This window comes from Salarias fasciatus, chromosome 23, assembly GCF_902148845.1.
Source record: "Salarias fasciatus chromosome 23, fSalaFa1.1, whole genome shotgun sequence".
NCBI classification, from domain to species: domain Eukaryota; kingdom Metazoa; phylum Chordata; class Actinopteri; order Blenniiformes; family Blenniidae; genus Salarias; species Salarias fasciatus.
This window is the reverse complement of record NC_043766.1, coordinates 35,240,631-35,256,739: the sequence shown is the minus strand read 5'-3', so window position 1 is coordinate 35,256,739 and position 16,109 is coordinate 35,240,631. Positions and strand designations below refer to the sequence as shown.

General features: G+C 37.9%; 2 protein-coding genes across 3 annotated transcripts in view; both read left to right on the top strand.

The window, feature by feature from the left end:
* The window catches only part of LOC115382236 (stonustoxin subunit alpha-like), an 829,400-nt gene that overhangs the window by 569,329 nt on the left and 243,962 nt on the right, over window positions 1-16,109 (top strand). The gene's annotated exons all lie outside the window — the stretch shown is intronic.
* nfia (nuclear factor I/A) overlaps window positions 6,265-16,109 on the top strand; it is a 34,945-nt gene continuing 25,100 nt past the window's right edge. Inside the window, exons 1-3 of the mRNA XM_030082589.1 lie at window positions 6,265-6,355; window positions 8,454-8,801; window positions 10,494-10,674. Coding sequence (XP_029938449.1) covers window positions 6,329-6,355; window positions 8,454-8,801; window positions 10,494-10,674 — 556 coding nt within the window. The 5' untranslated portion in view covers window positions 6,265-6,328. The remainder of the gene's footprint in view (window positions 6,356-8,453; window positions 8,802-10,493; window positions 10,675-16,109) is intronic.

Here is a 16,109-nt window from a genome sequence, read left to right as displayed (position 1 = left end):
TTTTTTTTTTCTGCTTTGTATTTTCTGGGTTTTTAAAAGTTTTTTAATTTTTTTTTTTGCTTTTTTCTGTTTTTTTGTGATTCTTTAGCTCTTTTTTTTTTGTTTTTTTCTTTTTTATTTTCCTATTCTTCTGCTTTTTACTGGTTTATTTATTTATTTATTTATTTATTTATTTATTTATTTATTTTTGGTTCTTTTGCTACGTTTTTAGTTTTAAATTTGTTTCTAATTCTTCTACTTTTTTCTTTTTTTTTATTATTTTACTGATTCTTCTGCTGTTTTTCGGCTCTTTTGAAGTTTTTTTCTGTGTTTTTGTGACTGTTTTTCTTGTTTTTGAGAATCATTTTCTAGGTTTTTTTAAATCAAAACGAATCTTTTTAATGTTCTTTTCAGTCCTTTTTGGCTCGTTGGAGTTGTATTCGGTCATTTAAAAAAACCAAAACAAATGGTCTTTTTTGTTCTTTTGATATTTTTTCAGGTTTTTTGAGACAAAATAAATCTTTTTTTCTGCTTCTTTTCAATCTTTCTATGCTTCTCTGGTCTTTATCTGGCTCCTCTGAATCTTTTCCTCAATTGTTTTTCTTATTTTCGGTGAATTCCTCGTTCGCTTCGCACCATTTCGATGTTCTTGCGGCATTTTTAATATTTTATTTTCAATGTATTTTTGGTTTTCTTTGATTCCATGGAAGTTGTCTTTATTTTAGATATTTTTTTCATTTGATGTATATTTTTTGTTTTTTTTTCACATTTTATCTTATTCTTGTTTTGTAATTTTTTTATTTTTCTGCTTTGTGTCGTTTAATTCAATTTTTTTCATTTCATTTTTTTCATAAAACTATTTAAATTAATTTAATCTCACATTTATTTCTTGTATCTTTCATACCGCTTGAAGGCTTTTATTTTGTTAAATTTTATTATTTAATTAAAAAAAGATATTTTAATTCTTTAAGCCTTATAAAATGAACTTAATCTTTTTAAAAATGAATTAAATGACATTAAAGACATTAATTAAACATGAGCTCATTTGCATACGATTTGCATTTCCTGGTTTGCGTGCTAAGCCCCTTCCCACTCTCCGGTCCAGCTGTGTAGCCCGGTTTCATGACGTCGCTATGCTAGCTCACGCAAGGCTAGCTTTGTTTGGGTTAGCTCGGATTAGCTTAGCATAGTTAGCTTACCTTAGCTAAGGTTGTTTGGGTTACCTTGGATTAGCCTAGCATATTTAGCTTAGCTCAGTTTTGACTAGCTTAGTTTGTTTGGATTAGCTTAGATTAGCTTAGCATAGTTTAGCGTAGCTCAGTTAGCATTATCTTAGCTTGTTTAGATTAGCTTTGACTAGTTTAGCATAGTTAGCGTAGTTTAGATTAGCTTAGTCTGTACCAGTTAGCTTAGATTATCTTTGCATAATTTAGCTTATTTAACATTAGCTTAGCTTAGGTTTGATTAGTTTGACTCAGTTTGCCTATCTTAACTTAGATTAGCTTAGCTTAGTTTGACTCAATTAGCCTAGCATAACTTAGATTAGCTTACCTTAGTTTGACTCAGTTAGCCTAGCATAGCTTAGATTAGCTTATCTTAGTTTAATTTAGCCTAGCATAGCTTAGATTAGATTGGCTGAACTTAGGTTAGCTTAGCTCATATTAGCATAGCTTTATTTAGCTTTGTGGAGCCTATCTTAGCATAGATTAGCTTAGTTTAGCTTATATTACCTCATGTTAGATTAATGTAACTTAGCTTAGTTAGCTTAGTTTGGATGAAATTAGCTTGGATTAGTTTAGTTTAGTTTAGCCTATGTTAGCTTAGCCTTGTTAGCTTAGCTTAGCTTAGCTTAGCCTTGCTTAGCTTAGATAAGGTTAGTTTAGCTCAGTTAGCTTAGCTTAATTTAGCTTAGACTAGTTCAGCTCAGTTTTCTTATTGTAGCTTAGCTTGGATTAGCTTAGCTCAGTTAGCTTTTTTTTAGTTTAGCTTATCTTATTTTAAGCTTAGCTTTAATTAGCTTAGTTCAGTTAGCTTACCTTATCTTGGCTTAGCTTCGATTAGCTTAGCTCAGTTAGCTTCTCTTAGCTTAACTTGGGTTAGCTTAGCTCAGTTAGCTTATCTTACCTTAGCTTGGATTCTGTTAGCTTAGTATAGCTGACATTAGCTTGGATTAGCTCAGTTAGCATGGATTAGTTTAGCTTTGATTAGCCTAGCTTAGTTTATCTTAGCTTAGCTTGGATTGGTTTAACTCAGTTAGCTTACCTTAGCTTACCTCCGATTAGCTTAGCTTGGTTAGCCTATCTTAGGTTAACTGGGCTAAGTTTAGCTTGGATTAGCTTAGCTCAGTTATCTTATCTTAGGTTAACGTGATGACATCATCTGGGTCGTCATGGTTACCGGGTTGTTTGTCTTACACACACACTCTGCAGTTGCTGGTGGCCTCCAGCATGGCGGGCCATGATGTCATCGGTTTAAGGCAGAGGCGGGGCTTTGATGATGTCATGGAGGCTCCGCCTCCTTCCGTGACGGACTCACACTGAGCGGGTCGTTGTGTGTGTTAATTTTGGTGTATTTGTGTGTGTTTTGTATATATGTTTGTGTATTTTGTGTGTCTTTTTGTGTGTCTGTGTTTTTCTTGTGTGTGTGTGTGTGTGGTAATTAGTGTCTGTGTTTGTGTGTGTGTGTGTGTATTTTTTGTGTTGTGTTTGTGTGTATTTGTGTTATTTTTTTCTTTGTATGTGTGTGTATTTTCTTGTGTTATCGTGTGTTTTTTTTGTTTGTGTGTTTTTTGATGTATGTGTGTTATTCTGTGTGTGTCTTTCTTGTGTGAATTTATGTGTGTGTTTTTTGTGTGTTTATATGTGTGTGAAGTTTTTGTGTAGTTTTGGGTTTTGTGTGTGTGTGTGTTCGTCTTGAGTGTGTGTATCTTGTGTGTTTGTGTGTTTTTGAGTGCGTGTCAATGTTTGTGTCTTTTGTGTGTGTGTTATTTTGCATGTGTATCTTTGTGTGTGTGTGTGTCCCTTTTTGTGTTTTTTCTGTATTTTTCTTTGTGTGAGTTTTTGTTGTGTGTGTGTTTATGTGTGTGTTATTCTGTCTGTCTTTTGTGTGTGCGTTTGTGTGTTTGTGTGTATTTTGTGTGTGTGCTTGTGTCTGTTTTTGTGTGTGTATTTTTTGTGTGTGACTTTTTTGTGACTTTTTGTCTGTGTTTGTGTGTGTGTGTATGTGTGTGTGTCACTTTTTGTGTAATTTTTTGTGTATTTTTGTGTATCTGTGTTATTCTGGAAGTGTCTTTCTGTGTGTGTGTGTGTAGTTTTGTGTACCTTTGTGTGTGTGTGTCTGTGTCTCTGTGTTTTGTGTCTATTTGTGTTTATGTGTATTTTTTGTGTTTTTGTGTATGTGTGTTTGTGTGTGTCAATTTTTGTGTATTTTTGAGGTTTTTTGTGTATGTGTTTGTCTTTTTGTGTGTTTGTGTATTTTTTCTGTATGTTTTTGTGTGTTTGTGTGTGTGTGTGTGTTTTGTATGTGTGTTATTTTGTGTGCGTCCCTTTTTGTGTGATTGTTTTTGTGTATTTTTTCTTTATATGTAAGTTTTTGTTGTGTGTCTTTATGTGTGTACTGTTGTGTATTTGTGTTATTATGTGTGTATTTTGTGTATGTGTGTTTGTGTGTGTGTGTCACTTTTTGTGTCTTTTGTGTGTGTGTATTTTGTGTATCTGTGTGTGTTTGTTTTGTGTCCATTTGTGTTTTTGTGTTTTTTTGTGTGTGTGTGTGTCATTCTGTATGTGTGTGTGTTTGTGTGTGTCAATTACTGTGTATTTTTAGGGTTTTGTGTGTGTGTATTTGTCAATTTTTGTGTCTTTTGTGTGTGTATTCTGTGTACGTGTGTTATTCTGTGTGTGTATTCTTTTTTGTGTGTGTCAGTTTTTGTGTCTTTTTGTCTTTGTGTGTGTGTATGTGTCTCTGTGTTTTGTGTCTATTTGTGTTTATGTGTCAGTCTCTATGTGTGTGTGTTTCTGTGTGTCAATTTTTGTGTATTTTTGGGTTTTGTGTGTGTGTATGTTTCTTTGTGTGTGTGTGTGTGTGTATCATGTGTGTATGTGTGTGTTTGTGTATTTTTTATTTGTGTGTCTTTTGTGTGTGTCCCTTGTTGTGTTTTTTGTGCTTTTTTCTTTGTGTGAGTTTTTGTTGTGTGTGTTTGTGTGTACTGTTGTGTATTTGTGTTATTCTGTATGTGTCTGTTGTGTATTTTTGTGTATTTTGTGTATGTGTGTTTTTGTGTGTCACTTTTTGTGTGTCTTTTGTGTGTATTTTTGTGTACCTGTGTGTGTGTGTTTTGTCTCTATTTGTGTTTGTGTGTGTTTTTTTTGTGTGTGTCATTCTGTAGCTGTGTGTTTGTGTGTGTCAATTACTGTGTATTTTTAAGGGTTTTGTGTGTGTGTGTGTGTGTGTGTGTTTGTGTGTGTTTGTCAATTTTTGTGTGTGTATTTTGTGTATGTGTGTCATTCTGTATGTGTGTGTGTGTTTCTGTGTGTCAATTTTTGTGTATTTTTGGGTTGTGTGTGTGTATGTATCTTTGTGTGTGTGTATCATGTGTGTATGTGTATGTTTGTGTATTTTTGATTTGTGTGTTTTTTGTGTGCCTGTCAATGTTTGTGTCTTTTGTGTGTGTTATTTTGTGTGTGTATCTTTTGTGTGTGTGTGTGTGTCCCTTTTTGTGTTTTTTGTGTATTTTTCTGTGTGAGTTTTTGTTGTGTGTGTTTATGTGTGTACTGTTGTGTATGTGTGTTATTCTGTATGTCTTTTGTGTGTGTTTTGTGTATGTGTGTTTTTGAGTGTGTGTGTCACTTTTTGTGTGTCTTTTGTGTGTGTGTGTATGTGTGTTTTGTGTACCTTTGTGTTTGTGTGTTTTTTGTTGTTGTGTATGTGTGTTGTATGTGTGTGTGTCTCAAATTTTTTTGTATTTTTCAGGTTTTGTGTGTGTGTGTGTGTTTGTCTTCGTGTGTATCTTTTGTGTGTGTGTGTGTATTTTTTGTTTGTGTCTTTTGTGTGTGTTATTTTGTATGTGTATCTTTTGTGTGTGTGTCCCTTTATGTGATTTTTTGTGTATTTTTTTCTTTGTGTGAGTTTTTGTTGTGTGTGTTTGTGTGTTTACTATTGTGTATGTGTTATTCTGTAAGTGTCTTTTGTGTGTGTTGTTGTATTTTGTGTGTGTAAGTTTTTTTGTGTTTTTGTGTATTTTTGTGTGTGTGTGTATTTGTGTTTGTGTGTATTTTTTGTGTATGTGTGTCATTCTGTGTGTGTTTTTTTTGTGTGTGTCAGTTTTTGTGTCTTTTTGTCTGTGTGTGTGTGTATGTGTCTTTAATCCGAACCAAAAAAAGTTCCTGCGCGCGCGTGGCCGCGTGCGCGCACGTATCGAGTGTCAAGACCCATCGACTCTCTCTCTCTCTCTCTCTCTCTCTCTCTCTCTCTCTCTCTCTCTCTCTCTCTCTCTCTCTCTCTCTCTCTCTCGCTTACACACACACACACTCAGACACACACACGCGTCCTCTTCCCCCGCACGCGCACGCGCACACCGCGGATCGATTGCGGCTCCTCGCGGTGATCGATGAGCGGCTGATCGGCGGAAGCCGCTGCGGGGAGCAGAGCCTCAGTCTCCGGCCGCGCGCGAACCGGAGCGGATCGGAGGAGAAAGAAAAGAAAAAAAGAACCGGGAGGACCGGGAGGAGGAGGAGGAGCCGCCCGGGGCAGGAGAGCCGGAGTCCCGCTACGGAGAAGACCAGGAGTCCCCCCGCGGTGGAGAGGAAGTTCCAGAGAGAAGCGGCGGAGCGAGAGGAGGGAGCTGCCCGGGTTTGGGAGCGCAGGTCCCGGGGAAAGGAGAGGAGCGGGGTCCCGGAGAAAGTGACGGGGAATCAGGAGAGACGTCCCCCGGGGGGTGGGGGGGGCGGAGCTGAAGTTACGGGGGGAAGAAGGAGAGAATTCCGGGGATAAAACGAGAGAAGTGCCGGTGATGCGGAACTGAAGTACCCGGAAAAAGGAGCTGAAGTCCGGGGTAAAGAGTGACGGAGGTCCCGCTACCGGATCCCGGAGGAGTTTTTTTTTTTCTTCTCTTTTCTGGTGTTTTATTTCGTGAGAGCCCCCCTTCCCTCCCTCCCCTCCTCCTCCCCCCCCCTGACATGCGGCAGCCCCGGGACTCCTTCCTCCTCCTCCTCCTCCTCCTCCTCCTCCAGAAACGTCCCGGGACCAGAGGTTGAGCCTCCCCTCCCATACCACTCCGGCTTCGGACATGTGAACCCAGCGGGGGGGGCAACAGGAGGTCTCCCCCCCAACCCTCCCCCTCCCCTCCCCAGACATGTATTCCCCGCTCTGTCTGACTCAGGTGAGCTCCGGAGCGTCCGCGATCTCTCTGCCCGCCCAGCGCGCTCCGATCCCGGGAAGATTTTTTTCCCCAAACCCCCTCTCCTAATCGTGGAAGTCCCCGACCTCAAAAGAAAAAAAAAAAAAATCTAACTATACAGAAAATTTTTTAAAAAATATTTATTTATATTCCACTTTCTATTCATTCAATTATTTATTCGATTTTAAAAATAAAAATAAATAAGTGAATGAATGAAATTCCAGCCACCACATCGTGAGCGCCTGCGTGCGCGTGCGTGCACGCGGCGTGACCCGGTGACCTGACGTGACCCCCGCCGTCACCTTTGACCCCTTCCTGTGGTCTTCTTTTCATTTATTCTTTACAAAAAAACTATTTTTTTTTTTTACTGAATATTTTTATATTTTTAATAGATGCTGCGTTCAGGGTCCATAGTTGAAAATGGGATTTTATAGCCTTTTTTGTTTTTGTTTATTTTTGGAGTTTGTTTATTTATTTATTGTGAATTTAATCCGGGAACATTGGTGTGTGTGTGTGTGCGTGTGTGTGTATTCAACAGCTTAAAAAAAAGACATCAAGCTAAACTTGATGCTAACCCTCGCGATGCTAACGCCAATGCTAACCCCTGTGCTGCATCTGCTGCTAGCTCGGATGCTAGCGTTAATGCTAACCCCATGCTAACTCTAATGCTGGTCCTTTTTGTGATGCTAACTCAGATGCTAACTGTAATGCTAACCCTGATGCTAAGTCAGATGCTAACTTTTTGTGATGCTAGCTCAGAGGCCATCTCTCATGCTAACTTTATGTTATGCTAACTCTGATGCTAACTAATGCCAACTTTTTGCTATGCTAACTTTAATACTAGTATCTGAGATGCTAACATGCTATGCTAACCCTGATGCTACCTCTAATGCTAACTTTTTGTGATGCTAGCTCAGAGGCCATCTCTCATGCTAACTTTATGTTATGCTAACTCTGATGCTAACTAATGCCAACTTTTTGCTATGCTAACTTTAATACTAGTATCTGAGATGCTAACATGCTATGCTAACTCCGATGCTACCTCTAATGCTAACTTTTTGTGATGCTAGCTCAGATGCTAACTTTTTGATATGCTAACTGATGTTAAATATGATGCTGACTCTAATGCTAACTTTATTTTATGCTAATTCAGATGCTAACTAATGCTAACATGTAGTTATGCTAACTCTAATGCTAACTTTAATGCTAACTCTAATGCTAACTGTTCTAATGCTAACTCAGATGCTAACTCTTTTTTATGCTAACTAAGATGCTAACTTTTGCAATGCTAACTCAGATGCTAACTCTTTGTTATGCTAACTAAGATGCTAACTTTTTGTTATGCTAAATTTAATGCTAACTCTAATGCTAACTTTAATGCTAACTTTAACGCTACCTCAGATGCTAACTTTTTATTATGCTAACTTTTTTAATGCTAACTCAGATGCTAACTCTAATGCTAACTTTTCTTATGCTAACTCAGTTGCCAACTCTAATTCGAACTTTTGCAATGCTAACTCTTTGTTATGCTAACTAAGATGCTAACTTTTTATTATGCTTACTTTAATGCTAACTCTAATGCTAACTTTTCTAATGCTAACTAAGATGCTAACTTTTGTAATGCTAACTCAGATGCTAACTTTTTTAATGCTAACTCAGATGCTAACTTTTTATTATGCTAACTATTTTAATGCTAACTCAGATCCTAACTCTAACGCTAATTTTTCTTATGCTAACTAAGATGCTGACTTTTGTAATGCTAACTAAGATGCTAACTTTTGTAATGCTAACTCAGATGCTAACTTTTTATTATGCTAACTTTTTTAATGCTAACTCAGATGCTAACTTTTTATTATGCTAACTTTTTTAATGCTAACTCAGATCCTAACTCTAATGCTAATTTTCCTTATGCTAACTAAGATGCTAACTTTTTACTATGCTAACTCAGATGCTAACTGGAAGTTTTTGTTATGCTAACTCCAATGCTAACTTTTATTATGCTAACTCTAATGCTTTATATATGTCACTGTACCTGATGCCCCGCCCCCTCCCCCTCTGGCCCCGCCCCCCCCCCTCACAGGACGAGTTCCACCCCTTCATCGAGGCGCTCCTCCCCCACGTGCGCGCCTTCGCCTACGCCTGGTTCCACCTGCAGGCGCGCAAGCGCCGCCACTTCAAGAAGCACGAGAAGCGCATGTCGCGCGACGAGGAGCGGCAGGCCAAGGACGAGCTGCTGGCCGAGAGGTCGGAGGTCAAGCAGAAGTGGGCGTCGCGCCTGCTGGCCAAGCTCAGGAAGGACGTGCGGCCCGAGTGCCGCGAGGACTTCGTGCTGACCGTGACGGGCCGCAAGCCGCCCTGCTGCGTCCTCAGCAACCCCGACCAGAAGGGCAAGATGAGGAGGATCGACTGCCTGCGGCAGGCCGACAAGGTGGGCGGGGCTTAGGGGGGAGGGGGAGGGGCTTAAGGGGAGGGGGCGGGGCTCAGAAAGGGAGAGGGGCTAGAGAGGGAAGGGGCGGGGTTTAAGGGGAGGAAGGTGCTAATTCTAATGCTAACTTTTTCTGATGCCAATTAAGATGCTAGCTAAGATGCTAACTATAGTACTAACTCTACTGCTAACTTTCTTCTTATGCTAACTAAGATGCTAGCTAAGATGCTAACTAAGATGCTAGCTAAGATGCTAACTAAGATGCTAGCTAAGATGCTAACTATAGTAGTAACTCTAATGCTAACTTTTTCTTATGCTAAGATTCTAACTTAAATGCTAACTTTTTGTTATGCTAACTCTTATGCTAACTTTAGAGGCTATTTTCCATCGTTTGAGGCTATTTTTCGTTTTTTTAGGCTACATCTTGTTGTTTGAGGCTATTTTCTTGGGTTTTCCAAGGTGTTTGAGGCTATTTTATCGAGTTTCTGGAGGCAGTTTTCATTGTTTGAGGCTATTTGTTTTTTGAGGCTATTTGTTGTTTGAGGCTATTTTCTTGAGTTTTACAAGGTGTTTGAGGCTATGTCTTGTTGTTTGAGGCTATTTTCTTGTTGTTTGAGGCTATTTTATTGAGTTTTACAAGGTGTTTGAGGCTATGTCTTGTTGTTTGAGGCTATTTCCTTGTTGTTTGAGGCTATGTCTTGTTGTTTGAGGCTATTTTCTTGTTGTTTGAGGCTATTTTCTTGAGTTTTCCAGGGTGTTAGAGGCTATTTTCTTGTTGTTTGAAGTTACTTTCTAGGTGTTTGAGGCTATATGTTGTTTGAGGCTATTTTCTTGGGTTTTCCAAGGTGTTTGAGGCTATTTTCTTGTTGTTTGAGGCTATTTTCTTGAGTTTTACAAGGTGTTTGAGGCTATGTCTTGTTGTTTGAGGCTATTTTCTTGGGTTTTCCAAGGTGTTTGAGGCTATTTTATCGAGTTTCTGGAGGCAGTTTTCATTGTTTGAGGCTATTTGTTTTTTGAGGCTATTTGTTGTTTGAGGCTATTTTCTTGAGTTTTACAAGGTGTTTGAGGCTATGTCTTGTTGTTTGAGGCTATTTTCTTGTTGTTTGAGGCTATTTTATTGAGTTTTACAAGGTGTTTGAGGCTATGTCTTGTTGTTTGAGGCTATTTCCTTGTTGTTTGAGGCTATGTCTTGTTGTTTGAGGCTATTTTCTTGAGTTTTCCAGGGTGTTAGAGGCTATTTTCTTGTTGTTTGAAGTTACTTTTTAGGTGTTTGAGGCTATATGTTGTTTGAGGCTATTTTCTTGGGTTTTCCAAGGTGTTTGAGGCTATTTTCTTGTTGTTTGAGGCTATTTTCTTGAGTTTTACAAGGTGTTTGAGGCTATGTCTTGTTGTTTGAGGCTATTTTCTTGAGTTTTACAAGGTGTTTGAGGCTATTTTTTGATGTTTGAGGCTATTTTCTTGTTGTTTGAGGCTATTTTCTTAAGTTTTCCAAGGTGTTTGAGGCTATATCTTATTGTTTGAGGCTATGTTTCAGTATCTGTGGGATTGTTCTGTGTGTTTGAGGCTATTTTCTCGAGTTTCTGAAGCCAGTTTTCATTGTTTGAGGCTATTTTTGTGGCTGTTTGATCACATTTCCTTCTTTGTTTGAGGCTATTTAACAGTGTTTTTATTATTATTTTTCCCATGATGCTCCAGGTGTGGCGCCTGGACCTGGTGATGGTCATCCTCTTTAAGGGCATCCCTCTGGAGAGCACGGACGGCGAGCGGCTGGTCAAGTCGCCGTCGTGTTCGAACCCCGGCCTGTGTGTCCAGCCGCACCACATCGGCGTCTCGGTCAAGGAGCTGGACCTCTACCTGGCCTACTTCGTGCACGCAGGTGACGTTCCAGGCTACCCCGCGGCGTTTGAGGCTATCTCCAAATGGTTGAGGCTGTTTTAAATGTGTTTGAGGCTATCCTTCAAAGTTTTGAGGCTATTTTATCAACTTTTCTATATGTGTTTGAGGCTATTTTTTCAGAGTTTGAGGCTATTTCAAACTTGTTTGAGGCTATTTTGAAAGTGTTAGAGGCTACCCTTAGAAAGTTTGAGGCTATTTCAAATGCGTTTGAGGCTATTTTAAATGTGTTTGAGGCTATTTTGAAAGTGTTTAAGGCTACCTTTTCAAAGTTTGAGGCCATTTCAAAGCTGTTTGAGGCTATTTTTCATGTTCGAGGCTATTTAATCACTTTTTGAAATGCGTTTGAGGCTATTTTCAATGTGTTTGAGGCTATTTTGAAAGTGTTTGAGGCTACCTTTTCAAAGTTTGAGGCTATTTCAAATGCGTTTGAGGCTATTTTAAATGTGTTTGAGGCTATTTTTAATGTTCGAGGCTATTTGATCACTTTTTGAAATGTGTTGTTTGAGGCTATCTTTTCAAAGTTTGAGGCTACTTCAAATGTGTTTGAGGCTATTTTATCACTTTTTCAAATGTGTTTGAGGCTATTTTTCAAAGTTTGAGGCTATTTCAAATGTGTTTGAGGCTATTTTATCAACTTTTCTAAATGCATTTGAGGCTATTTTAAATGTGTTTGAGGCTATTTTTAAAAAAAAAAAAGTTTAAGGCTACTACAAACTTTTTTGAGGCTATTTTTTTTACTTTTTCAAATGCGTTTGAGGCTATTTTCAATGTTTTTCAGGCTATCCTTCAAAGTTTGAGGATATTCAGTCAACTTTATAATTGTGTTTGAGGCTATTTTTCAAAGTTTGAGGCTATTTTAAATGTGTTTGAGGCTGTTTCAAACTTGTTTGAGGCTATTTTCCATGTTCGGGGCTATTTTATCACTTTTTCCAATACGTTTGAGGCTATTTCAAATGCGTTTGAGGCTATTTTAAATGTGTTTGAGGCTATCTTTTCAAAGTTTGAGGTCATTTCAAACTTGTTTGAGGCTATTTTTCATGTTCGAGGTTATTTTATCACTTTTTGAAATGTGTTGTTTGAGGCTATCTTTTCAAAGTTTGAGGCTATTTTATCAACTTTTCTAAATGTGTTTGAGGCTATCTTTTCAAAGTTTGAGGCTATTTCAAATATGTTTGAGGCTATTTTTCAAAGTTTGAGGCAATTTTAATCTTTTTTGAGGCTATTTTTCCTGTTTGAGGCTATTTTAAAACTTTTTCAATTTGTGTTTGAGGCTATTTTAAGTGTGTTTGAGGCTATTTGTTGAAGTTTAAAGTAACTGTTCAGTGTTTGACACATTTTTTTTAATGTGTTTGCTATTTTCTTATGTGGTGCGTTCAGGTGCTTTTTTAACTGTTGTGTATTCAGGTGCTTTTTTAACTGTGGCGCGTTCAGGTGTTTTTTTAACCGTGGTGCGTTCAGGTGTTTTTTTTAACCGTGGCACGTTCAGGTGTTTTTTTAACTATGGTGCGTTCAGGTGCTTTTTTTAACTGGTGCGTTCAGGTGTTTTTATAACTGTGGTGCATTCAGGTGCTTTTTTTAACTAACAAACAAAACCAGACACAAAGAACAGACACAAAAAAGTACACACACACAAAAACGGACCCACACAAAACTACAAACACACAAATTGAGGACCACTGAAAACCACACACACAAATTGACACAAAAAACACACACACAAAATTACAGACACAAAAAACAGACACACACACACACAAAACTACACAAAAAACAGACACACAATGCTAGAAAACCAAAATCGCACACACACAAAACTACACACATTCATTTTTTGAAACACAGAAAACCACACACACAAAAAAAGGACACACTAAAAACAAACACACAAAATTACAGACACAACAACGGACATACTCAAAACTACAGACAAAAAGTTGAACACACAAAACTACACACAAAAATGGACACACACACAAAACTACACACAAAAATGGACACACACACAAAACTACACAAAAAGACACACAAGACTACACACACAAAGCTGCGCACAAAAATTGAGAAACATACAAAAGTACACACAAAAATAGACACACATAAAACAAACACAAAATTACAGACACAAAAACAGACATATACAAAGCTACACACAAAAATTGAGAAACACACAAAGCTACACACACAAAAACTAACACACACACACACAACTACACACATTCAAATTGAGGAGCACAAAATACAGACACACAACACAAAACTACACACTCAAATTGAGGAACACAAAAAATGGACACACATAAAACTACACACACAAAAATTGAGAAACACACAAAACTACACACACAAAAATTGAGAAACACACACACACACACACACACACACACACAAACTACACATACAAAACTACACACACAAAAACTAACACACACACACACACACGCACACAAAACTACACATACAAAACTACACACACTCAAATTGAGGAACACAAAATAACGACACACAACACAGAACTACACACACACAAATTGAGGAACACACACACACAAACAGACACACACAAAAACGGACACACACAAAACTGCGCAAAAAACACACACATAAAACTACACACACACAAATTGATCAACACACAAAATTAAACACACACTAAACAGACACACACAAAGCTACACACACTCAAATTGAGGAACACACAAAAACGGACACACACAAAACTACACACACAAAAATTGAGGAACACACAAAACTACAGACACACACAAAACTACACACTCAAATTGAGGAACACAAAAACGGACACACAAAAAAGACGCACACAAAATGGGCACACACAGAACTACACATAAACAGACATACACAAAGCTACACACACAAAAACGGACACACACACAAAGCTACACACACAAATTGAGGAACTCCAAAAAAATCTACACACAAAAACAGACACACAAACTGGGAAAGCACAAAGCTGCTCAGTAGAACCTGACAGACACACACAGATCCAACAGCCCTACACACACACACACACACACACACACACACACACACTCCCTAATTAAATTCCATCAGGCGGAGAGCAGAGAGAGAAACTGCTGAGTCGACACAGGAGGGGGCGGGGCTGATGGGAGGGGGCGGGGCTACAGGGCTGTCCTCTGGAAAGCTTCTTTCTCTCCTTTCGTGTTGGCCACGCCCCCTCCCCTCATATTGGCCCCGCCCCCTCATTACAAGCGGGAGCTGGGAGGAGAAGAAGAAGAAGAAGAAGAAGAAGCAGGAAGTGATGCAACAACACAAAACATACAAAAAAACAACACAAAAATACACAAAACATACAAAAGCAAGTCAAAAAATACACAAAACATACAAAAACGACACAAAAAACAATGAAAACAACACAAAAAACAACACAAAACATACAAAAACGACACAAAAAACAATGAAAACAACACAAAAAACAACACAAAACATACAAAAACAACACAAAACAACAAAACAAGACAAAACACAAAAAACACAAAGTGTACAAAAACAATACAATTCACAACAAAAACAACACAAAACATATGAAAAACAAAGAAAACAAACAAAACAACACAAAACATACAAAAATAACACACAACAAACAAAAACAACACAAAAGACAACAACAACAAGACACAATATGCAAAAACTACAAAAAACATGAGAGAAAACAACTGACAACACACAGAGACAACACAAAACACAACAAAAACAAAACAAAACATACGGAAAACAAAACAAAACAACACAAACCATACAAAAATGACACACAACATACAAAAACAACACAAAACACAGCAAAAAACAACACAAAACATATGAAAAACAACACAAACCATATACAAACAACACAAAACACAACAAAAACAAAACATCCGAAAAACAAAACAACACAAAACATACAAAAATAACACACAACAGACAAAAACAACACAAAACACAGCAAAAACAAGACACAACATATAACAACTACGAAAAAACATCAGAGAAAACAACTGAAAACATACAAAAACAACACAAAACACAACAAAAACAACACAAAACACGAAAAACAAAACAAAACAAAACAAAACATACAAAACAACACAAAACAATACAAAAACAACACAGAACATATGTAAAACAACACAAACCATATATAAACAACACAAAACACAATAAAAACAACACAAAACATACGAAAAACAAAACAAAACATACAAAAACAACACAAAACACATCAAAAAACAACACAAGAAGCAACAAAAACAATACAAAACATACAAAACAACACAAAGCTTACAAGAAAAATACACAAACAATAAAGTTACACAAATCCAAAGTACACTAAAACAACGACACTAAACGAGATCATGTGACAACAACACAAAAACAACACAATAAACAAAAATTCCGCTAAGTCATCAAAACAGAACACACTAACTGTGCAAGATTTACCCAGAAGCCCCGGCGGCTGACCGGTGGAACCTGAGACGTGAGCGTGTGACATATTTCGCCCCGCCCCTTTTGGGGTAACGCCCCCTTTTTTGGACAGTCTCATGCTATCTCTTGGCTCCGCCCCTTTTGGAACAATCCTTTAAAATTCAATTTACATTTGCTCTTTTAACCCCGCCCCTTTTGGGGGGCAGCCTCATCTGATCTCTTTTGGCACCGCCCCCTTTAGGTGCGGTCTCATTTGTATACATTTTAACCCCGCCCCTTTTGGGGCAACACTCCTTTTTAAGGCTGATTTCTTTTGGCCCCGCCCCCTGTTCACTCTGTCTTTCTTCTTCTCTCCCTCTTTTTCTTTCTCTTTCTTCTTCTTCTCTTCTTCACTTCCTGTTTTTTTTTTTCTTCTTGGCCATCGGCCCTCAACGTGGGCGTTGAACCAAATCAAACACTTCCCCCGTATGTGTGTGTGTGTGTGTGTGTGTGTGTGTATGAGCTGCCCTGAAGCAACAAAGCATGCTGGGATTTGTAGCGTTTCCATGACAACATCTCAAGACAAGTCAAGTGTTTTTAATGTATTTTCTCTAATTTTATACAACTGTTTACATTTTATTATGCATTCACAATTGTTAAAATACTTAGTTACACTTTTTTCACATTTTTTATTATTCAAATGTTACCTCTTTTACTGAATAGTAATAAAAAAATTATTTTTATTTTGCTTACATTGATATTATTGAGGTAATTAGTATCAGGCGGCCATATTGGTGAGGTCATTATGAGGAGATAACCACGTTAATGAGGGGATTACTTTGAGGTGGCCATATTGGTGAGGTCGCCACAATCAGGCAGCCATATTTAAGTGATTACTATGAAGCAATCATATTGTTAAGGTAAGTAGTAGCAGGCGGCCATATTGGTGAGGTAATTACAATCAGGTGGCCATTTTATTGGTGTAATTACTAT